Source organism: Eretmochelys imbricata, chromosome 17 (assembly GCF_965152235.1).
Source record: "Eretmochelys imbricata isolate rEreImb1 chromosome 17, rEreImb1.hap1, whole genome shotgun sequence".
In the NCBI taxonomy this organism is placed as follows: Eukaryota; Metazoa; Chordata; order Testudines; family Cheloniidae; genus Eretmochelys; species Eretmochelys imbricata.
In genome coordinates, this window is record NC_135588.1 from 9,329,121 (window position 1) to 9,353,756 (window position 24,636).

The following is a 24,636-nucleotide window of genomic DNA, read 5'->3' on the forward strand; positions in this document are numbered from 1 at the left end:
ACAATGATCAGCAACTAGGATGACTGTCTGGGATCTATCCTAACGCACTGCCCAGGTTCATCACATTACTGATAAGCAGAAGAAATACAGTGGGATGGGCCTGGTGTTTATATAATGGACATTAGAAAAGCTGCCTTCATAAATTGTCTTGATTGGATGACGAGAAGAGAAAAAAGTATCATCCTAGAGCTAAACATTCTGAGTTTGAATTTTTATTTTTTTACCAATTTTATTACTTTGTTTTTGGTATTTATACTTTAGTGACTTTATTTCCTAGGGTTATTTATATGATGACTTCATATTTAACAAAAAGCTAAAATGCTTTTTCAATATTTCTTTTAACATCAAGATTTCACTAATTCAACAGTAACATTTACTTACATACAGCAAGAGCTTTGGATCAGCATGTAACAGTTTTACCATGGATAACAGCAAAAACTTATAACTTCTGGTTTCCAAGTCTGTAGGTTTTTCTTTAAATTTAAGGCTTGTCATTTTCTCTTTAAATGTAAGACTCTAAGGAAAAAATATTACAACATTTGTCAATGAAGTACACATATAGCGGGGTTGATAATTTAACGTTTTTAAAAGCTTATTATTTTTATAATCAATAATGCATGAAAAGGAACAGGTATCATATGGCTAACGATTGTATATGCAATTCAGTAAAGTATAAATATAACTTTTGTACTTTACCCTTTTATGTATTCACTTTAACCTTTTACATATTAAAAATATAGTTTGTTTAAAAATAAGCTATCATTTTAATTAAAACTATATGTAAGCAAAAAAATTTCATCTTGTCAATAAGTTGCCCACAAAAGGTTTTCTGAAATTGGGGAAAAACCTATGAAAATAATTATTCCAATACTAAGAAAATCAGATATACCTACTAATAAAATATTGTAATTTTTTTTAATCCCTCAAACAACAACAAAAATCAATATACTTCTGCTGGCACAGCAATCGATGGTTTTAATTTAACTTCAACATCTTGGGGTTTTTTTTTAATATGTTTAGATTTTTAAAACAATTAGTTTAAATCACAGTAATGTTAACATGCTGTTTTTCGATATTAATGTAAATGACAATACTTTAAGGCAGGTTTCAGACTAACAGCCGTGTTAGTCTGTATTCGCAAAAAGAAAAGGAGGCACCTTAGACACTAACCAATTTATTTGAGCATAAGCTTTCGTGAGACTTTCGTGAGACTAAATAAATTGGTTAGTCTCTAAGGTGCCACAAGTCCTCCTGTTCTTTTTACTGTAAGGCAAGAACTCACTCTTCTCACATTTTAAGCAGTAGCAGCTGTGTTACTCTATTTTAATGCAATGGATCTCTGAAAACCGTGTCTTGCAGTTTTCAGATGGTGCTGAATCATTAGTAAAATACAGAGGCCCGGTCTACACTACACAGTTAGGTCAACATATGGCAGCTTACGTTGACCTAATTATGTCAGTGTACACACTACAGCCTTGTCCCAATGATGCAAGTGCCCTACTACACTGACATAACAACTCTACCTCCATGAGAGGCTTATGTCGAAGTAGTTAGGGCAACGCAGTGTCTGTGTAGACAGTGTATTCCCTACATCAGCTGTTGAGTGTCTTATCAATTTCACGGCTCTCCTGGAGCTGGAGCCATTAAATTGACAAGGAAGCCTGGCTCCAGGCTCCCCAACCGGGCTGCTGCCAAGTCTCTGCTCCAAGCTGGGCTGCCAGTCAGGCTCCCAACTTGGGCTGCCACCCAGGCTCACAGATCTCTGCTCCGCCCCCTGGGTTTTGGCTCTACACTCCCTGCTGAGAGCCCGGCTGCACTGAGGCTCTCCGCTGGGAGCCTAGCTGCTGCCCGTGCTCTCACTTCCCTGCCAGGAGCATGGCCGCTGACTGGGCTCCGGGTACATATCTCCGCACTGGAGGTGAGAAGCCCTAGGAGCAGCTGGGCTCCCGGCTGGGAACTGCGCACAGCTGAGAGCCTTAGCTCCCAGTCCCCCACACTGCCCCCTTCAGTTGGTGGAAGCGCTCTGGTGAGGAGGAGACAGAAGGAAAGTAGACAGAAGGAGAGTAACGTGATCATAGGTTGACTTATCACTGTAGTATAGAAATGCCCGTATAGTACTCTAACACAGGCTAAAGTCAGAGAAAGTTAGCTTCATTTGAAGAGGAATGGTGAAATACTACTCATACAATATTCAATTTCCTCATTTGCATGGGAGGAGATTCTAATGCCTCTGTTCATCCTAGCTCACCAGGGAAACAGTTATGCAATTCAGATACGAAAAAAAATCTGAACTATGTGAGAGTCTACCACCTTTATAAGTAAGTGTGACTATCTGTCCCGAGATATGGCCTATGCACCTTCACACAAATGGACACACAGAGAATTACACTTAACTATGTAAAGTTACACTACTGGACAGAGGAAGCTCTCAGGAGCTATTTGATATCTGCAAAGGAGTTTCTTCAGTACAACTAAGAAATATGTTAATCCTTGTTCAGTGTCCTTGATCAAAGGGGGAATTGCCCTCCACATCTGACAAATATCTGGATGTTGCTAATTACGAGAGCTTAAAAGTTAGTCTAATTTACAAATGTATGCCCTCATCTTGCAAAACTTACAAATATGCATAACTTTAAGCATGTGAATGGCTCCCATTGCATATTGGCTGTGTTTTTTCAATCTCATTATAAACAATATTTTGACTAAACTATAAATTGTTTGGGACAGAGACCTTTTTGTTCTATGCTTGTATAGAGCCTTGCACAATGAAATGCCTGGGTTCCTAGGTGCTACCACGATGGTATTTTTTGTCCAAACTGTATAATCTGTAATTAGCATCTAATTTTGCTTACTTTTTAAGTCTGTGAAAATAGGAATATTTAAAATTATAGTATTTCAAGTTTTACAATTTATTTTATTGAGTTTTATATGCATGAGGGACTCAACAATAGCAGTGAACACAGTATTCTTTAAAAACTTAAATAAATTCATCCCTGGGAAGATACCTTTCAAAAGGTAACACTGAAGTTGCAAGCTTTTTATTTTAACTTTTTGATCTACAGATTTATACCCTGGAACAAAAAAGTAGTCTCAAAGATTACAAGCCTATTCTTGAATTCTTTTCAAGTATGGCTTTGTGTAATTACAAATTTGAGACTTTATAATCCCAAACTATTTTGCTAAAAAAAATTCAATTTCACTCTTAAAGATGCACAATAAAATCTCATACTCAAAGCATTTGACAAAAAGTGACAACTGTACTGCCAGAGAAAACTGCTACTGTATATGATCACTTTGTCACAATTAAGGGAACTCTGAAAAGAAAAGCATGGCAGAAAGGAAGCTGTATGGTTTATCTGATCTGTGAAATGATTTATTTACTTCATACAACCTATAATTGAAGACATGCTACATATTCCATCTGAAATGAAGTGATGTGACTTCAACGGTAACTATACACAGAAAAGTCAAAGAAATTGAAGGCTTTTCTGCGGTAGTTACAATGGGTCATACTTACAGCAACAGAGGCCCACTGCCATGCAAAACAGTGACTGGTTGGCATCTGATCATGTGAGCGACAGCAGCCAATAAGAACAGAAAATAAGAAGCAAAAGACAAAGCACCACCAATCAATCAATCTCAGAGTTGCCAAGTACAATACCCTTGCTATATTCTCAACAGATGAATGTACAGATATAAAAACTGAGTTAAACAATTCTATAACGTTCAACTAATTTTGCCCAATCATTTTCTTTTAAACAAAATACTGAATTATTAGGAATATTTCAGCTGCATGTATAGCTTTAGGCCTTCTGCTACAGTAAATATCTGGGACACTGAAAACTATATCTTTGCAGAAAACAAACAAGTTAACTTCGCACAATATAGAAAGTCCTAAACTGAAAGTTCAAAATGAGCAGAACTACTTCAAAAGACATTTGGATAGCATACTACAGACTAATCCATGATTTATTGAAGATTTTTATAAAGATGATCAAAGCAGTTTTCATTTCATAATGCTTGCAAATCTTTACAATTTCTGTGCTGTCACTAAGACCAAACAGCCAACATGCTTAAGACAGAGTAAGTAAAACAAACAAAAAGCATTTCAAATAAAAAACTCCCGCTCATCATCAATGTAGAAATGCAGCAGATACTGAAATTTATTCTGCTGTATGCAGCAGAGGGTAGAATTATTCTGATTATGAAAAAAAAAAAAAAAAAGGCCAAGTATTGCCTTCACTAAATAGGCCTGGATATAGCAAGACACCTTAAAAGAACATTCAGACTGTATTACAGAAAGTAGATTATTTCTATCTTGTCAGTCTGAGAGCAGCATAAAAGCTAAGAAACAAGATCACTGATTAACTTAGTAGGAATACTTTGTGAATACACAGAATACTGCAAGGTTTACAGAGTATGTAAGGCTCTCTGTTGCTTTAGGGATTGCTACATTTTTACTTTATCTTCCAGACTAACATTGATGAATAAAACAGCAGGAATGGAATGGAGACAGAAAATGCAATGGACAGTAATTGTTAAATCACAGCCCCAAGGCTTACCGGTGTCATACGAATTGCTGGATGGGCCCCACAACCCTGCACAGCTTTCTGAAGTGTTTCACTGAACATGCTGCGGAGTTCCACGGCATGACAGTACACAGCATCAATCTTGGGCCACCAGTCCACTTCAGACTAGGAAGAAAATACACTGGTACTTAAAAAGTAGCACGTCATACAAATCACAATCTATTTAAAACAAAAACCCAAAACAGACTACTTGCTGTCATAATTGGTTTTTCAGTCAGGAAGTACTTCAAAATCAGTGTCAGTTAGACTGACATTGGAGAAGTTAGTAGCAGATTACAAAAGCAAGCCAAATTAAAGAAGTTGCTACTTAAAGTCCAGTTTAAGACATGAATATTCAAAATGGGCTATGCAATACTATTCAAAGGGCAAATAGTTTTCACAACAAAGATTTCATTAGCTTGGAATCAGTTTTTTTTCTACTCCAAGTTTTCTGTTTTCTTTTGCCAGAAGGGGTTAAATTAAGACCCTTTTCCCTAATGGTTTTGTGCTTCATCGAAAACTACTTCCATACTCGCAATATTAGGAAACACGCAGTCACTTTTATCGAAGACAAGTGGGCACGGAGAGTTGTGCTTTAGCATTAAAGACCAAAAAAGCCTCAAACTCAGCCTGAGAGCAGTGCAAAGTCCATGTATGAACTGCACATTCTATTAGACAACAAAAATTAAGGAGAAATTATTATAGAAAAGAACCATTTAAAGGCCAAAAGTTAATTTTATAAATGTTTTAAAACGAAAATCAAGTTTCACATTTCAGTGAAAGCCACTAGTTACAGGAGCTTTCTGTTCAAAGCTCTTCCCATAGCTAGTGCAAAACTACTACAAGAGCAGCCCTAGGGAGAGCCCACAGGATTTGGGGCAGGCTACTGCTTTAGCAAAAACCTGTGATGCTCCAAGTTACACAGTGCAATGTGGTTTAAATATTTTTAAACCTCTCTGGATTGTGGGTTTAATCTCTGTTCTAGGAATTTTTACTTCTTTAAAATAAATGCATGTCCTGTCTTTTTACCCCACACCAAATGGAGATAATAGGGGTAAGCTTCGCCCATCTGTTCATTGTATCTACCTGTTGTCTCTCATTTTATACTTGGATTATAAACTCTTTTGGGCAGGGACCACCTACTTTGTATGAGTGTACAGCGCTTGGCCTAATGGGGCCCTTTTCCATGACTAGGACCCCGTTTCCATGACTGGCATAATACCACCAATATCACCTAGCACGTACGTAGCATTTTACAAAGGAGGTACACATCACTATTACCATTTTATGGATGAGAAAACTGAAGCACAGAGAAGTGAAGTGACTTGCCCCAGGTCACCCAGTAGTTGAGCTGAGAATGGAACCCAGATCTGTCGAGTCCCAGTCCATTGCTCCATCCACTAGGCAATACTGCCTCCCATAATATAAATAATGAGTCTGCAGTCCTCCTCCCTTAAATGATCAATGTCAATACACTGGAAAGAGCAAGAGGGGTTGAAGCAGCGAAGGAACTGCTGCCATGCAACTATGGTGATTAGAATCTCGGCCTATTTTGAAACCTGATAAGTGGATAATGAGGAAGCTTGTTATGCAACAGAAAAATAGCACTTTATATTAAAAACAATACAATAAACATGCTTTTTCATCCTCATATTTCAGCACATTAAATTTGTACTGAGATGCAGACCTGTAACTCAGTGAGCCCAAGGTCGAAGAGACCTAAATCCATTGTCCATAAATGGGCAAATCTTGATGATTGTGCTAGAACCAGTAGAATGAACACAGTGCGCAAGATTTAGTCTACTGCCAATAGTCTATTCAAATGAATATTTCAATTCCTAAATAAAATCAACCACCTCTAGGCTAACTAAATACTTTTAAAACTTACATTTGTGATTATTCGCTGGAGTGAGTTAACCAGCACATAATGAAACGTTGATGGGGAATTCTGTGCCAAGCAGATCTAGAAGGAAAACGTTAATATAAAAGCCATTTAGGAAAACTGTTATTCTTTAACATCTCTCAAGATCAGATTGAACAAAGCACCAAAGCCCTTTTAGTAAATTTAAAAAATTTCAATACAAGCAGCATCAGAACAGCAGACAGATTGATACAAAATACTCAACACAAAGAATTTCTGACAAATATTAATAAGTTTGAAATTATTTATGAATTTCTGGCTGCCACTAACACACCCTTGATATCTGACAAGTCATAAATAGCATCAGAAGACACTACTTGCCCATAAAATCATGGCCTCACCTTAAGGTATGGGTTCTTCTGAGGGTTTATGCGAAAGCAGGAAACTAAGCAGTCTATCATAAGGTCTACATCTGCATTCTGATTGCCTCTTGAGAAAGGTTTACTTGGATTAAACAGCAAGGTCTACACAAAAATTCAGATAAAAATGTTATTCCAGTCTGCTTGTAATATATCACTAATTTGTTAAAAAAAATCAGAGAGTAGGTCACTCTAAACATTACAATTTTAAAAATCTGCTAACATTCGTTATTTCTGAAACCTCCTAAATAATATTTAATCTTTAAAAAAGTCAACTTTTATAGATTTAATAGAGACAAAAAAGAAAATTCAGAACCTATCCCTTGCTTTTTAATTCACCCATATAATCTCAGAAGCTTGGTTGATTACATGTTGCAATACCCAGAGCTAAAGATGTATTTGGAAAAGCAAGAAGTAGTTTGGGCATTACATATGGGATGTAAGTGGGTAAATGTTGAATTAAGAGAATATAAAATTCCTTAGTGCTATTTAAGCCAAAAGGCATTCAGCAGAAACAAAATGTAGGAAGTCAAGAGACAATGAGGGATTTGAGAGAAGGAAAGTAAGAGTGAATGAAGAATACTGGAGCTGCAATACTGGTGTAATTATAAAATACTAGAACATGCACAGCTTGCTTACAAAAATGCTACCAAAGATACTCCAAGACATTGGGCTTATTAGTAAAAGACAAACGAATCAATTTTCTCAACAGATCTAGAAAACGACAAAATGATTTCCAGGCTCCTCTCTTCCTCTTTACCTTAAGATCATCAACCATGGACTGCACGAGAAGGAAAATGACAGAATTATCTTCCCAGTTGATGTAGGTGGATGCTTTGCACAGTTTAACACAAGCAATAGCAGCACTTTCAGTCAGCTGTCTGCTCCCACTATGGCTTGCAAGTGCTTTCCTGAGGTTGTCCAGAAACAGTTTCTGCAGAATTCAAACATAAAAACCAAAAAAGAAAAGAAAAGAAATAGTTATAACCAACGTTTTAGGAGCTGTGGACAGAGCTCTTACATTTTTAAATACCAAAAAAAAAATGGAAATACTGGTGTATCAGTTTAGAAAAGTATATTTTATTCTTTACACACTCACTTTGGACCATTCACATTTGTGTGAAGATACCATGATATATTCAGCTTGGTAGTGGCCAACTTGGATGCTCCAAGGATTGCTTATTTTTAGTTGTAGCCAAGTCAAATTCTATCTGTGTTACAGAACTTCATTTGCACACCAAACTTTTCGGGTACAAAATATATCAGAAGAACAGAAGAAGGTTGTGTTGGTGGGGGAGTGGCACTATATGTGAAAGAAAGTGTAGAATCAAATGAAGTAAAAATCTTAAATGAACCAAACTGTACCACAGAATCTCTACGGATAGTAATTCCATGCTCGAATTAGAAGAATATTGCAGTAGGGATATATTACAGACCACCTGACCAGGATGGCGATAGTGACTGTGAAATGCTCAGGGAGATGAGAGAGGCTATTAAAGTAAAAAACTCAGTAATAAGTGGGGGGATTTCAACTATCCCCATATTGACTGGATACATATCACCTCAGGACAGGATGCAGAGACAAAGTTTCTTAACACCTTAAATGACTTTCTTGGAGCAGCTAGTCCTGGATCCCACAAGAGGAGAGGCAATTGTTGATTTAGTTGTAATTGGAGCACAGGATCAGGTCCAAGAGGTGCATATAGCTGGACCGCTGGTAACAGTGACCATAATATAATTAAATTTAACTCCCTGTGGTGGGGAAAACACCACAGCAGCCCAACACTATACCATTTAATTTCAGAAAGGGGAACTACACAAAGATGAGGAGGTTAGTTAAACAGAAATTAAAAGGTACAGCATCAAAAGCAAAATCCCCACAAGCTGCATGGAAACTTTTTAAAGACACCATAATAGAGGCTCAACTGAAATGTATACCCCAAATTAAAAAAAAAAATAGTAAGAGAACCAAAAAAAGAGCCACCGTGGCTAAACAACAAAGTAAGAGAAGCAGTGAGAGGCAAAAAGGCGTCCTTTGAAAAGTGCAGGTTAAACCCTAGTGAGGAAAACAGAAAAGCATAAACTCTGGCAAATGAAGGTAAAAATATAATTAGGAAGGCCAAAAAAGAATTTGAAGAACAGCTAGCCAAAGACTCAACAAGTAATAGCAAAAAAAATTAAGTACATCAGAAGCAGGCAGCCTGCTAAACAACCGGTGGGGCCACTGGACGATAGAGATGCTAAAGGAGCACTCCAGGACGATAAGGCCATTGTGGAGAAACTAAATCAATTCTTTGCATCGGTCTTCAAGGTTGAGGATGTGAGGGAGATTCCCAAACCTGAGCCATTCTTTTTAGGTAACAAATCTGAGGAACTGTCCCAGATTGAGGTGTCATTAAAAGAGGTTTTGGAACAAATTGATAAACTAAACAGTAATAAGTCACCAGGACCAGATGGTATTCACCCAAGAGTTCTGAAGGAACTCAAATTGCAGGACTACTACCTATAGTCTGTAACCTATCATTTAAATCAGCTTCTGTACCAAATCACTGGAGGATAGCTATTGTGATGCTAATTTTTAAAAAGGGCTCCAAAGGTGACCCCGGAAATTACAGGCCTGTAAGCCTGACTTCAGTACTGAGCAAACTGGTTGAAACAATAGTAAAGAACAAAATTGTCAGACACATAGACGAAAATAATTTGGGGTTTTTTGGGGGGGGGGGGTGGTAAAAAAAAATGGTTTTTGTAAAGGGAAATCATGCCTCACAAATCTACCAGAATTCTTTGCGGGGGTCAAAAAAAGTTTGGACAAGGGGGATCCAATGGATATAGTGTATTTAGATTTTCAGAAAGCCTTTGACAAGGTCCCTCACCAAAGGCTCTTAAGCAAAGTAAGCAGTCATGGGATAAGAGGAAAGGTCCTCTTATGGTCTGGTAACTGGTTAAAAGATAGGAAACAAAGGGTAGGAATAAATGGTCAGTTCTCAGAATGGAGAGAGGTAAATAGTGGTGTCCCCCAGGAGCCTGTACTAGACCCAGTCCTATTCAACATATTCATAAATGATCTAGAAAAAGGGGTAAACAGTGAGATGGAAATATTTGCAGATGATACAAAACTACTCAAGATAGTTAAGTCCCAGGCAGACTGCAAAGAGCTACAAAAGGATCTTTCAAAACTGGGCAATTGGGGAACAAAATTGCAGACGAAATTCAATGTTGATAAATGCAAAATAATGCACATTGGAAAACAATCCAAACTATACATATAAAATGATGGGGTCTAAATTAGCTGTTACCATTCAAGAAAGATCTTGGCGTCACTGTGACTAGTTCTCTCAAAACATCCACTCGATGTGCAACAGCAGTCAAAAAAGAGAGCAGAATGTTGGAAATCATTAAGAAAGGGATAGATTATAAAACAGAAAATATACTGCCTCTATATAAATCCATGGTACGCCCACATCTTGAATACCGCATGCAGATGTGGTCACCCTATCTCAAAAAAGATATATTGGAATTGGAAAAGGTTCAGAAAAGGGCAACAAATTATTAGGGTATGGAACGGCTGCTGTATGAGGAGAGATTAATAAGACTGGGACTTTTCAGCTTGGAAAAGAGATGACTAAGGGGGGATATGATAGAGGTCTATAAAATCATGACTGGTGTGGAGAAAGTAAATAAGGAAGTGTTATTTACTCCTTCTCATAACACAAGAACTAGGGGTCACCAAATGAAATTAATAGACAGCAGGTTTGACACACACAAAAGGAAGCATTTTTTCCACACAATGCACAGTCAACCTGTGGAACGCCTTGCCAGAGGATGTTGTGAAGACCAAGACTATAACAGGGTTCAAAAAAGAACTAGATAAATTCATGGAGGATAGGTCCATCAATGGCTATTAGCCAGGACGGGCAGGGATGGTGTCCCTAGCCTCTGTTTACCAGAAGCTAGGAATGGGCGACAAGGAATCATATGATGATTACCTGTTCTGTTCATTCCCTCTATAGCACCTGGCATTGGTCACTTCTGGAAGATAGGATACTGGGCTAGATGGACCTTTGGTCTGACCCAGCATGGCCGTTATGTTCTTATTTCCACACATTGCAAAAAAAACGAATCAAACAAAAAAAAAACCCACTGCCCACAAAGTTCAGTTCAGATTAGCAGTAATATAAAACGTGATTAAGGGACTTGGGGAGGAATAGCAGGATTCAAAACTCTAGGAGTTTTTACTCTCAAGCCCAGCAGGGACTGTAAGTGCTAAGGTGGCAGTTTGTTCTGCACAAACCCTTTTTTTAGTTCCAGGAATTGAATTGTCACGAGTAGCTATACAACCCTCATCAAGCAGGATATATGTCATTACACAAAGCTCTGATGGTAGGGAAAGTAAAGGGCTAGGTGAGAGCTCCAAGAAGCCTGAATAGTAGGAAAAAGTAGGGATTTAATAGGGGGGTTTAATGTGGGTTTTTAAAAAAAAAACAGAGGCAGAATAGGCTTATATCAGAGAGTATAGAGTTTTTAAACAATATAGGACATGCCAAGACACAAACCCTAGTGAATTCAGACTTGTTTTCACTATGATATTTTAGCTTTCTTCACCTTGTTTATTTTGGTTTCCTCCACCACATCCTTGGCTATATCTTGAATGATTTCTGGACACAGGACAAGAAGAATGATTTGCAGTGGCCAAACTGCTGCTTTACGTTTCGTGCTTTCGGCAAAGCCATCCACCAAGTCAAACAACTTCTCTGCACAATCTACATTATAAAACAACCAAATGACTATGGAAGAAACACTGAGGGGAAAAGCGTTTAAATATCCTGTTATGTTTAGCTCATAATCCTAATTTGCAAAGAACATTACTCAAAAGAAAAAGCACGAGAAATCTTTGGACTTTGGTTCAATGAAGAACAAAAGAAATATGAGCAAGACAGTCACACACATAATTTATTCACTAGACATGACTACTATAGAGCATTCCATAAATACATATGATCTGTGGATGAAGACTTATGTCAGAGCTAGGTATAATTGTCTGCAGAAAGAAATAGGAAATAAAAAAGGAGATTTCAAACATCTAAAGGGGAAAAAACATTGATCAAAAATATTATTCTATGAAATACTGTAACTGACGTGTACAAAAGCCAAAATTTGCTTTCACTATTTTCCATAATTTTTAAAATCAATTATATTCATTCTTTTTCCAGCTAACCAACTCACTAAATAGTAGCTGAAGATTTAAACTGTGAAAAACTTTCCAGAATTCTAGTTTGCAGACACTAAAATATGCATGTACAAATAACAGACATTTCAGCCTGTTTTCAGAGTTCAGATACAGGTCCTATTATGACACAAATGGAAACTGGAAGGCTGCGTCCTGAGTACTGGGAAGCAAAAGAAGTTTAGCACTACTTTTGAAAGGAAGATAAAGGGGGAATAGAACATAAGAGGAAAAGTATGGCTCCTTCTAGAAAAATAAAATAATTGTGTTTTACAACCATGCTTAGGCATGCAATTGTGGCTGAACTGGGCTTTAAACAGCATTAAAACAATGATTCATAAAATAACTTTAAAATGTGCTTATGTCCTTCCCTAATTAGAAAGGCTAAAGCATATGTAGAGCCTTGTGTCAATACAAAATTTGTATTTGCATCCGATCCGCAAACGGTCCGTGGATATACGCAGATTTGCAGGACTCTAGACATAAAATTTGGATCCGCATTCATCTGCGATCTGAAACATGAAAATAAAGCAGATAGCTACAGATCTGCAGAGCTCTACGCATATGCTTACGTGCCCTTCCTGAACAGGAATGCTTTCCTGAATCAGGGGCTAAAATGTGTATTTGTAAATTTACTTTTATTTGTATGTAAGATAGTTTATGTTTGTGCGTTTTGTTTACTTGTTATGTGTACCAAAATAGAGCTCTATAAAGCAGGCCAGTTCCCACCATTACCCCCTTCCTCTCCATTTCCATTTGTTGAGTGAAGGGAGATAAAGAGTGTACCCAGGCTGCTCTGGCAAAGGATGACAGAAAGATGCTTCTTTTATGCGAGCTGCCTGAGAAGCAAGAAGTGTACAAAATGTCCGTGAAGTTGGTGATCTCTGACATAAAACTTTGTGAAAGTCACAACCAATGGACTTAGCCTGATAAATCCATATTTTAAGAGATACACATCAAAATGATTTGTTATGTCTTACCCGCCATATCAGTCTGTGGTGTCTGGTAAAGCTTTGTGAATTCATCAGGATAGTTTTCCACCCAGTTCCAAAATGCCTACAGATAATTCAACATGTCTTTACACATATGCAACAATCAGTTTAGGAAACAAACTCAGCTTAGGAAATAAACTTTCAATGGAAGAGATGACTTTTTTTGTCCTTCAGAGTCTCAGCATGCAGTGCTTTTACAGCAAAACTCTCATACATGTGTGTTTACAGTGAAAAGTGACCTGTTCAAAAGAGACTAGTGTTTTCCGGTTCCTAAATTCAAACAGGGGCATGAGACTGCAAATCAGTGACTGAGGAACAGCAAGAAAATTCCACTTAGAATATATCAACGGTAACATACTTGCCTTTTCAAGACTGTTTATAACGGCCAGTTGAGCTACTTTCTTTAGGGCTTTAAACTTAAATACTGTCTCTGCAAAAATAAAAAATTTTGACATTTGAAAACAAAACTCATTTCTAACAAAATAGGTATATAATAATTCAACCCAATAACACAGCTCAGGGGTTCTAAGCACCAGCTATTTTAAAATCAGATGCTAATTATAATTTGAAGTAAAATTATACTGTTTGTAAATTAATATACAGGAATGTGTTATACCAGCGTAACTGTGTCTATGCTAGGGGGTCATACCACTAACTACAGATTTCTAAACAGATAGTTATGGCAGCACAAAACTAGTCTGATGATCAGCCCCAAGATATACAGTTTCACAGCCTACCTTGCAATATTCGTTTCAGTTTTATGCAGTCCACACTAATATACTGTAAAAGTTCAATATCATGAACATCAGCATTATCTTCCGAACACACAGTCAGTTCCTGTAATCTAAAGAGATGCAAAGTAAAGTAATAACTCAAAACAGTAAACTGTATTAACTTCTCAAAACAGAGAATGTCAGCCATGATTGACATGTTTATACTTATGAAAAACACCTCCTATTATACAAGTGAAATGAAAACAAACAGTAAACATTTGAATATTAAAGGATCATCATCATCCCGTCCAGAGACTTACAATTAGAACTTTGACAGATCCAAGAATTAAAAACAAACTTTGGATGACCACTAAGAGTTAATTTTACAGAATATTTTCATTTGATCATAATATAGAAAAGTTTCAGAGGAAAATTTCTCACCATTTCAAGATGTAAGCTACAAATGCCATCAGTTTATATTTATGTTAACACCAAGTTTTTACCCTATATCCTCTTTTTCTTTACAATGCTGTGGAAGTAATCTATATTACATTTCACCTGAGCATTGACCTCTCTGGCTCATGCTGGTGGTGCCTTTGGGCCATGCCCCTGGGAATGGGTGCCTTGCTTTGCACTTGAGCTATACCATCTGGTCAACAATCAGGAGTATTCAGTGTCTCTGAAGGGAACTGCAGTCAGCCCTCAGGCAAAGGAGAGCCCTTTTTTTTTTGTCCCTAATGAAACTCAGTGAGCGTTAATCACATCAGTTTAAGAACTGTGGTAAATTTTTTCCCTCCTTTTTCGAGGATAACTTACTAAACACCATATCAGATCACAAGCCACTAACAACAATCATATGCGCCTGCAAGCTATGAGATTGTGTTGACTCCTTCTAAAGTTACAGATGTGTACTTGACATGATATGTGATTTCTAGCACTACACACAAAAGCAGCTCTTCATTTCATCAATGGAGGGAAAACTTAACAGCCCACGCTGAGAACGGGAAGGTCCCTGATGCTGTGCTTTACATGCCAAAAATCCCCCAGCTGCTGTACAGAGCCTAGAAATATGCCTAAACAGGAAGCATGGGTCAAAAGATCAGCAATGCTAACTGTCGGCAGGCTGACCTCTGTGGATATTAGCAACAAACAGCCAAATGTTTAACCACTTCTATACCAATGAACAACAGAATTGTGTGGAAACAAAAATCAACTCCAGCCTTGAAACAGCCTAGAATTTCAAAATTAAGTTTGAGTAAAAAAGATCTATACTGAAAAACTATACTGCAGATGTATAAACAAATACACATTAAAGAACTATCTACAAGAATAAGTTCTAGTGTAACTCCCTATAACAGAAGTGCATGGAATTATTTCCTACCCTGTAAGCAACTAAACCTAATCAATTTATTTAGCAAAAACCACATCCTCCATCCTAGCTACTAAGTCCAGGTCCTTGAAAGAGAGATTATTAAAGCCCTTTAAAGTTTAAAGAATAGTTGAGATTTCAGCTAATTAGATGTTTAACAAGTTTCATATTTAAAATTTGAATGCACTTCCATTCTAATGTTCTTAAAGCTCTTTTAATTGTATAAGTTACACAAGCCCTAGTTTTAATTAGACTGGTGTACTAAGAACAACTCAAACTGGCATACTCACTGCTGCCCGACCCTAATAAAGGAGCATCGGATTCAATGCCAACAAATTATCCACTCAATTATCCACTGTTGGTTATAACCACTCCACTCCGATAAGAGTTAAGCCTTTTCAAGCAACTTTCAAAGGACATAAAAGCATTTCCTTAATAAAAGTTTCCCATGCAAGCTTGGTGGGCTGGCCAAAGACATTAGCACCGAAGAGATGCATGCATGCATGCATGCAACGTGGGAAGTAAAGAGGGGATAGCATACCTTGGCCCTGATTCACCTCTCATTTAGAGTGGTGTAAATCAGGAGTAATTCCATTATAATCAGTGGGGATACACTGATATAAAACTCACATGAGAGGACAAGCAGGCTCCTTCCAAAGCCAATAAGGAGTAATATTCTTAGCTTTAAGGCAATCATGCCCCATTCTCAATCACACGAATGGACAGATATGGGCCTTCAAGTATGGAAAATTAGGGGAGGACAACACCCTTAAGGCTCCAACAGAGCTACAGAGAACTAGAAGTTACCATGAAACAGCAGACACATTAATGGATATAAGTTAAGTGTGTCTGTTAATCTTTAGAAATCTCACACTAGCAAGCACCCACCCTACATTTCAACTTGGTTTTATCATTAGTTCCGTTCTATAGCAGGTTTTGTTCATATAAAAGCCGGTCTAAAAAATAAGTAAGTCTAGCACCCAGAAAATATGCTGTAAAAAACACAGACTGGAGACAGAATCTGACTAATTTTATCAACTGATGCTTAAGCAGAGTTTTGAAATGTAGAGGGATTTTCATCAGAAAAGATTTTAAACAAACAACTTATTATGATACAAACACCCCATCAGCATTTTCACGTTAATATTTTTCAGATCAGAAAGGTCTGTCGTGAATTTTAGCCTTTGTTTCAATCTATGCTGATTAGAGCCAGACAACAACATTCACAGTGTTTGAGAAGACATCTAATCCACTGGATAAGCTCTGCCATTCATGCACTCACCTGGTGGAAATGCGGCTGAAGACTGCATTAAAATTATTGCAACTCAGAGAAAAGAGAACCCCAGAGGCAGAATTGCGAAGTTCAGCTGCATGTTGGTTTCCTTCACGGTACGTATGGATAAAATGGCAGATTTCTGGCAGCAACTGTTTGACCAGCATCGTCTCATCTAGTCGCATCGTGTCCTTTGGTTGCTAAAATGTAAACATTTCACTTATTTCCTGAAATTCCCTTTCACAGCTTTACAGGCAAAAATAGTATTTCTAGTTACTGCTATCCCAGGAAAAGATCTTCTACTACTTACTCTCTACACAGACTAAACTCTCATTGACTTCAACGCAAAAAAGCTCTGACCACCCCTCCCCCACTGCCGCTAACTAATTTCTTATAATTTCACATAAAGTAGTATTTTACATCTTTGAATATGTTTCCATCCCTGACCTGTGAGACAATGTTAGTAGGTCAATATCATCAAGCACTGAATGGGCTATCAAAATACTTTTTTCGAGCAAGAGGTTTGAAGACTTAAGGGACACACCCTGCCAACCTGTCAAAGTATTGTTGGAGAGCATTTGAGTCAGTTGTTTGCCTTAGAAGAACCTATGGTAAACTCAGACTCTTAATTCTCTCAGATGGTTTTCTGACCGTTGTTTTTCTCCAGTAGGGATTTAAAAGACATGATGGAGAGGGTGCTTCTTTCCTGACTCAGTGTGATTCCAGACAAGAACAAAAAAAGCTACACTTTCCTGTAGAGTTCTACTTTTTCCAATTTGCACAGTACGAGGCATAAGGAAACTATTTAACGAAGAATTTAAAGAGCAACTTTACTAAGAATCTTAATAAACGGTCAGGTCAGCGTTTAAACTTTTAAAATCCTATCAATGAAATTACTATGGGCAATTCAGAAGTTGCAGTGATCCTACTTAGTTGACCTGAGTCTTGTTGCCATGAGAACTTGGTGAAACATTAAGAAGCAATAGTAAGCATGAAGTATGTCTGACCATATCACAGAACACAACTCTCTTTGTATACAGCTTTGGCTCAAGTCTTACTAAACATACTGGCTCAACTAGCTTTCATCTAAATTGACAAGACATACAATTTTAAGCTGCTAGAGATTTCATTATGTATCTGAAACACACTGAGGTTTTGATCAATATAAACTGTGGCTTTTAAAAAAGGAAGATATGGATTTATGAAATTAGACAAGTCTAAGTTACTGGTATAATTTACTTTTTTTAAAAATTGAAGTCTAGTCTGCATTATGTAGATACCTACATTCTTTTCTTACATATTTAAAATAGCACGATTACTTAGATCATCAGCATCTTTACTATATTAAAAGATGTTCTACCTTGATAAACCAAACTCTATTGTATTTATTACACTGTAGAGAAATATCTTTTACAACCAGTACTAAGGAATTGCACACAGCTTTGATGATTTCATTACATTCTTCCTGGAACAAAGCTAAAAGAAATCTTCAGGAATAAACCTGAGACTCAGAGTTTTTACATAAGATGAAGTTTGGCTTTGCAATTATACAACTGTTTTCATCCCAAAGGTAAAGCAAACTGCCTCTCAGCAAAGATCTGAATGGAATAGGAAAGTTTGTGTGGAAACTTCAGAATTGGACTCCCACTGGAAGTTTGGATATGGTTAAATAATGTAAACTAGGAAATACCTGCAAAAGTAATCTTAATATGGCAATAGTGAAGGATTCTGTCTGGGTATATAATTATAGAAAACAGAAACAGAACTATGTCAACAAGAAATCTCTGCTTCATTTAAGAAACACTAGCTAGGACTTCCACAAACTTCACTAATTTGAATATATATTTTAAGCATTTATATTTTAATTTTTACTATTTTCCACTTTTAAAATGATTGTAAAATTATTCTTTAAAATTTTGTATTAAATTGTGAAATGAAACCATTTTTATTCTTTCGTTCGTATCCCTACTTAGAATCTCCCCATTCACCCACAGTTTATACAAATGCAATGAAAGCTTAACACTGAAACCCATTACTTTAATTTGTTTTCCATGCACACAATGGTTTATTCTTTTTATATGAATTGTTGTAGAGAAACATATAATATTAGAACTTTGCAAGTGAAGTGGAGGAAAGATTAGATCTGAAACCTTCCTTTGTCCACTTAGTTAACAAGTCAAGGCATTTTTGATCATTGTTAATGGGGTGGAGGTGGGAGAGGATGGACATTCTACACATTGTTATTTTATCAGTTACATTAACTACTTCACAGAAGTTTTTCTAAAATTAGCATTAATTCTATGTGAAATAAATCAAGTGATTGTTAGTTTATTCGTACCTAGTATACACAGGCACACATTTATAGAACTTCTGTTCACTTTTCTACATCTGATTCAGAAACTCAGCAATTATAAATTAGACTACTTACCCCAGCAAGACATTTTTCCAGTGTATCCAATATAATCAGCTGAGAGAGATATAAATTCTTTTCAGCAGCTTCTCCAAATATCCTCTACAAGAAAAGATACAGATTTAGCTCCAGTGAAAAAATCTGACTGTAGCCTATTACAGCATTTAGGTGATACAGAAAATCTGCTGGGGATTAAGCAGCACATTAGGTTAATGCTCTAGCCTTTCCACCTTTGGAGTTCTGGTTCAAATTTAGAAATAGGACCAGTGAAAATGAGATTGATGGTTCCTTCCTAGTTCCCAGCATGAAGTGAGTAAACTGTTTTGGTGTGAATGACATAAATTCAACAAAGATAACAAGGGACAGGACAGGCCGGCCAACTGGTATTGGAGATGAACTAGCAGACCAACTAGAGAGCCTAGCAAGTCCTTCACTTTCATGACCCCAAAATTCATTCAAAAGAATGACGGTTACACTTCTTTTAGAAGCTATTTTAGTAGCTATTACTGTTTGTCTGAAGTATCTGATTTCTTTTGAGCTGTATTTTATTGCCAACACAACACTTAACAGAACTGAGGTTTTCCACAAACCCATGGGTATAAACTTAGTTTGACTGCTGCAAAATTTAGCATAGACCACAGGAAGAAACACAAATGCACTACCGGATCTTCAAAGCGGAGGCTGCATTTTAAATCTAGGATGCAAGAGTTTATCACATATTTAAAATGGCATACAATTTCACTACCAGCACCAATGACTAAGTATATCAATATTCAGACTGGAAAAGCAAAACAAAGCAGAGAAGGGTTACATAAAAAATTTATTTAGTTCCACTGAGTGTTGATAGAACACACAGTAAGAAGCTTCTAAAAATGATGTGATAATTAAAACTGCTTGAAAGATTAGTTCAAATATCTGTAGGCTTTAGCTGAGAAGGAGGCCTCTTGAAGCTCTCTTTTCTAAAAATGGAGTAGACTAATGGCACACAGTCTACTGGTGTGTCTGGTCTCCATTCTGAAGGAGTGCTTGAAAAATACCGATAGCTGGTTGGAGCATCTCATCCATTCTCTCTTCCTCAACCGTAAGAAAAATTAAGTCTTGCTATTGGGTACAGAACATTGATATGAAAAGACTCATTCTTCTATTTTTGCCCTTTATGTAGGAATTCATTGGGAAGTACCAAGTCAGACTAATAATTTTTGTGCCATTTTCCATGAAAAGCGGTACTAAAAGTGGTACATGGCTGGTATTCCCTCAGAGACCTTTCTCACTCGGCTTATCCAGAACACCTTGTCCAGTTCTCTGGAATCCAAAACACTCAATTGAACTGCAGATTTCTCTACTCGGGTCCTTTTATTTGGCATAGAGCAAAGCTATGCTGAGTTGATAAGACTCAAGTGAATGGGGTGGGTATAGGGCACGCCACACATCCAAAGTTACACACTTTATATAAAAAAAGAAAGGGAGTACTTGTGGCACCTTAGAGACTAACCAAGTACCACACGTACTCCTTTTCTTTTTGCGAATACAGACTAACACGGCTGTTACTCTGACACTTTATATACATGTACAAATTACACTGTATTTACTATACATTGAATCACATGTTTTTAGATTGGTTTGGTTACTTTGCAGGAACTAATCCCCGTGCAGCACGTTCTCTCCATGTGCTGTTCACATAGAACCTGCGCTTTAATATTCCAGGTTCATCTTTGTCCATTGTTAGAAAACGGTTCCCTGGGTGTTCTTCCTCATATCTTAGATGGCTCAGACATTCTGCCTTTTTCAAGCTTATAATCTGTTTACCTCCCTAATTTTATCTTCCAAGAAATGAAGCCTCCTTCTAGGTATTAATTGCTCATGTCAGGCCAGGCCTCAGCTACATACATCAGATAAAATACAGAATTTTTGTTTCTATTTGTATAGCTTACACTCTTATTTATCAAGACTCCTTACAACTGATATCTATAGAGTGGCTGATTTATTTTTGGGTTGGCACTATTAATTATGTCCATTAGTGTAAGTATAGGCTACTCATTCTCTTGTTCTGGTGAGGACATATGTTCACATACTATTAGCCCTTTAGGGAGCCCACCCTGAGTGCTGTCATGATGGATCTGATGGTTTGGAAGTTGATCGCCCATGAAATGTGCTTCATTTCTTCTCCCTCCACTTTTTCAAAGTAACTACAATTTCTCATCTTACCTGCCCCATGGTAATTTTTATTTTTCCTAGCACACACACTTAGGATCCTATTTAATAATTTTCCTGTGTTCCTCCCCACCCCCCTTTGTGTATTGCACCCTATCAAATTAGTTGTCAATGTTAATTTTATGAAAGTGAGGTTTCAATAATGTTTTAGTATATTTCTGAAAGTGTTTCTATGTTCTGCCTTGTTGCATTTCACAAAAAAACAGTGTAGAGGGAGACTGTTCATTTAATGTTACAAATCTGAGTTTGAAAGGGTTTTTTTTGAAATTTGGTGGGAAGGTCTTCTTTAACCTTTTTCTGTCCCTTGACTTTCACCTGCTGCCCGCAAGAACTCAGTGTTAAGGAGGTCCAAGAAACACTGCAAGCTACATCAAATGTCAGTCAGAGGGAGGAAATGTCAGGGGAACACTCCACTCAAGCTAAGCATCCCTTACTGGCCTCTAAGGCATGTGCTCAGGAGATTAACTCTGTAGGACTACCACTAGACCGAAGAGCCTTTTTCGAGCCTTTTCCTTCATGGTTCTCAGCTGATAATCTTGTATGGCTCCTGGATTTTTCTTTTTGTTTTTAAATGTAATTTATGAGATGGCAACTTGCAAATGACTGCACCATGCACTAATGTAGAATGTCTGAACAGATCCTGAAAAGAATCTAATGCCCTAGGTTTGTTTTAAATACTTGTTCATTTTTCCCCTCTTCCAATATTGCTCTTCCTGGCAGGACACATTCTAGCAGAAAGGATTAGAACAGCTCCCATCGCTCTGGATGATGTTCACTGGATACTTCTGCCCAAATGCCCTCTTCCTTCTCCTCCAAGGCCGCAAAATAGTGTCATTAGTTAAATGGCATGATTATGCAGCTGTACAGAAAGAACCCATTTCCCAGTGATCAAGTGCATCACTTACAAAATATATTCCACTTGGTTTGGAGAGCAGATATCCAAGGATTGCTTACAAACCCAGGTCTAAGAGGGCATGTGTTGAGTTGTACCCCTAACCTAGCCATATGCACTTTTCCACCCTGTCCATTCCCTCAGTGACTGAGACCTTCTGGGTTATCCAATGCAGCATTACTAACAGTCTTCCTTTTAGACCTTGTTGCCCACGTTTCCCATAACTCTCACATGCAATGTGGATGCTCATTTCAATTTTGTTGGTAAACTTTACTGCATTTGAAGTTAAAAAAATAAAATAAAAAAATCAGTAAGTTAAATGCACAAAACGAAGCAGCAATCTGAGTCAATGTCAGACTAGACATTCTACAAAGTTTCTGTAAATAAAAATTCATAACCATTTTCAAAAGCATCCAATAAACCAAACCTAGAAAACTTACCATATTGTTAACATTTTTTAAGATATTAGTGAGACCGCTTATGACCAGGGAAAACTTGTACTTGGAAATGTTTATGAGACATTCCTTATTATGTTCTGTGCTGACTTTGGTGTGGGTATTCTGCTGGCCAGCTTTTATGGGAAGCTGCAAAAAAAAAAAGTAGCATTACTTAGCATTTGTATATTAAGTTAGAGATTTACAGTTTTACAGGAAGGTTAAAGATACCTTGAGGCTTTATAGATTATGTTGTAAAACATTCTATTAAAGACAATCTTACAGTAACATATTATATTTTTCATCTTTTCCTGCTAGGGACATTTGCAGGAAGCAAAATCCAGATTCACCTGTTTTTACTGCTTATTTCTCAACTAAAGCCAAACATCTGTTCTGTGACAATTTCCAAACAAACCAAATTCAGTGTCAGAGAAGTATTATTACAAGTGAAAAGAAAAAGGAGGACTTGTGGCACCTTAGAGACTAGAAATTTATTTGAGCATAAGCTTTCGTGAGCTACAGCTCGCTTCAGCAGATGCATCTGATGAAGTGAGCTGTAGCTCATGAAAGCTTATGCTCAAATAAATTTGCTAGTCTCTAAAGTGCCACAAGCACTTCTTTTCTTTTTGCGAATACAGACTAACACGGCTGCTACTCTGAAACCTATTACAAGTGACTAAGCAATGAAACTGCAGGCCTGTTTTCACAAAAATCTTCCCAAAAAAAGTATGTCTTTTGTATTTATGCAGCTAAACATGGACTTCAAAGCCTCCACTGAAACTTCTGTCAGCATAAAAAGTATGACAATAGGATAAGCGAAATTCAGAGATCTATCCTGAGTGACAAACTCATTCAGGTCTAAGAAGCATTCCAATATTCACTGCAATTCCATCTAAGTGTTCCAGAAAGTTATCCGACAGATCCACATCCATCAACAAGCAGCACTGCAGCATTGTGTGAAAGTACAAAGTCAGGCATCAGGCAATATCATAGCCACTTGCACGACAGCAATAAATTTCTAACGCCTCAGCACGTTTTAGTATACATTAAATCTATCCCCTTCTGAGACAGGAAAATTCCTCAAATCACACTGATGTGTTTAGTCTTAACACACTTCTTGAAAAGTGTTTTGACCCAATCTTTCCAAGCTCCATATCTTTATGTAATAACAAATGATGAGAAAGGAACTGAGTGTTTCGGCGAAGAAAGGAAATCTCAGACATATCCTAAGGCTAAGATTGTTTTCATAAACTAGAAGACTGTCATAAAACGTGTTAAATATGTTTTAACTAACGTACTAGCAAACATATTTTAGAAAAAACCTATTTTGAGTATAAACCTCAGTGTGACTTAGTGAATTTTCCTATCTCAGACAGGGATAGATTTAAAAACACTCTACAGCATTCTGAGGAGCCAAGGGATGACCATGACCAGCTTACATTTTTTAAACACAATTTGCCTTGTCTAATTAGGTGCAAAGTCACATTTAAAGTTATGTTTAACTTTATTTTAAAATGCTCTCACTTCTTTCATCTAGACATGCTCTCGTGGCTTCAGAGACTACAAAACCAATTCCTACCTTTGCATCCTCCATCTTTCAAAGAAAGCTATTTTTAAAACCATCCATTTTACACACTATGTTACAGCAGATTACATTGTGAAAAACTGACCCTATAGAGCTGGTACCGTGCTATGATAGAAGTATAATGGCATTAACTAACTGCACAGCACTAGGAACACAATATTAGCTACTGGTTTAAAGCTGTTCCATTAGGAAATCCTGATCGTCAGACTGAGAAAAAAAAGTACTGTGTATGTATCTAGTATTCGCTGCAGGCGCATTCCACGTTAATGTATAAGTACCACCTTTTACTAGATTTTAAATAAGACCTAGATTTTCTTCACATTGCCCAAGTATATCAGCAAAAGTCTTAGGTCGTGACTACACTAGAGGCCTTTCAGTGGCACAGCTGTACCGATACTTCCTAAAAAGGCAAAAAATCCACCTTGCAAAACAGATCTTGCTTGGTCAGTCTAATAGGTGCAAGAGAACCCAGGTGGCTGAGGGGCACCTCTTTATTTTATAAAATAGTAAAAGTCAGCTAAATAAGTGAAACTGGAACACTATAAAATATTATGACTTCATCTATACCTGTAAAACCTAGCGGAGGAAAAAGAAACACAAAAGTAATTGCCCATAAAGACATACCTATGTATTCGTGAATGGATAAATAATCTCAACCCTTAACACATTACCTTGCATGTTCAAA

At 37.2% G+C, this 24,636-nt stretch overlaps 1 protein-coding gene across 1 annotated transcript in view; it reads right to left on the reverse strand.

The window, feature by feature from the left end:
• The window catches only part of NF1 (neurofibromin 1), a 165,424-nt gene that overhangs the window by 126,687 nt on the left and 14,101 nt on the right, over positions 1-24,636 (reverse strand). The window contains exons 2-13 of the mRNA XM_077836905.1: positions 22,373-22,516; positions 18,848-18,931; positions 16,429-16,619; positions 13,802-13,908; positions 13,427-13,494; positions 13,053-13,128; positions 11,451-11,608; positions 7,609-7,782; positions 6,831-6,953; positions 6,457-6,531; positions 4,563-4,694; positions 382-516 (exon numbers count right to left, since the gene is read on the reverse strand). Of these exons, the coding sequence (XP_077693031.1) occupies positions 382-516; positions 4,563-4,694; positions 6,457-6,531; positions 6,831-6,953; positions 7,609-7,782; positions 11,451-11,608; positions 13,053-13,128; positions 13,427-13,494; positions 13,802-13,908; positions 16,429-16,619; positions 18,848-18,931; positions 22,373-22,516 (1,467 nt within the window). The remainder of the gene's footprint in view (positions 1-381; positions 517-4,562; positions 4,695-6,456; positions 6,532-6,830; positions 6,954-7,608; positions 7,783-11,450; positions 11,609-13,052; positions 13,129-13,426; positions 13,495-13,801; positions 13,909-16,428; positions 16,620-18,847; positions 18,932-22,372; positions 22,517-24,636) is intronic.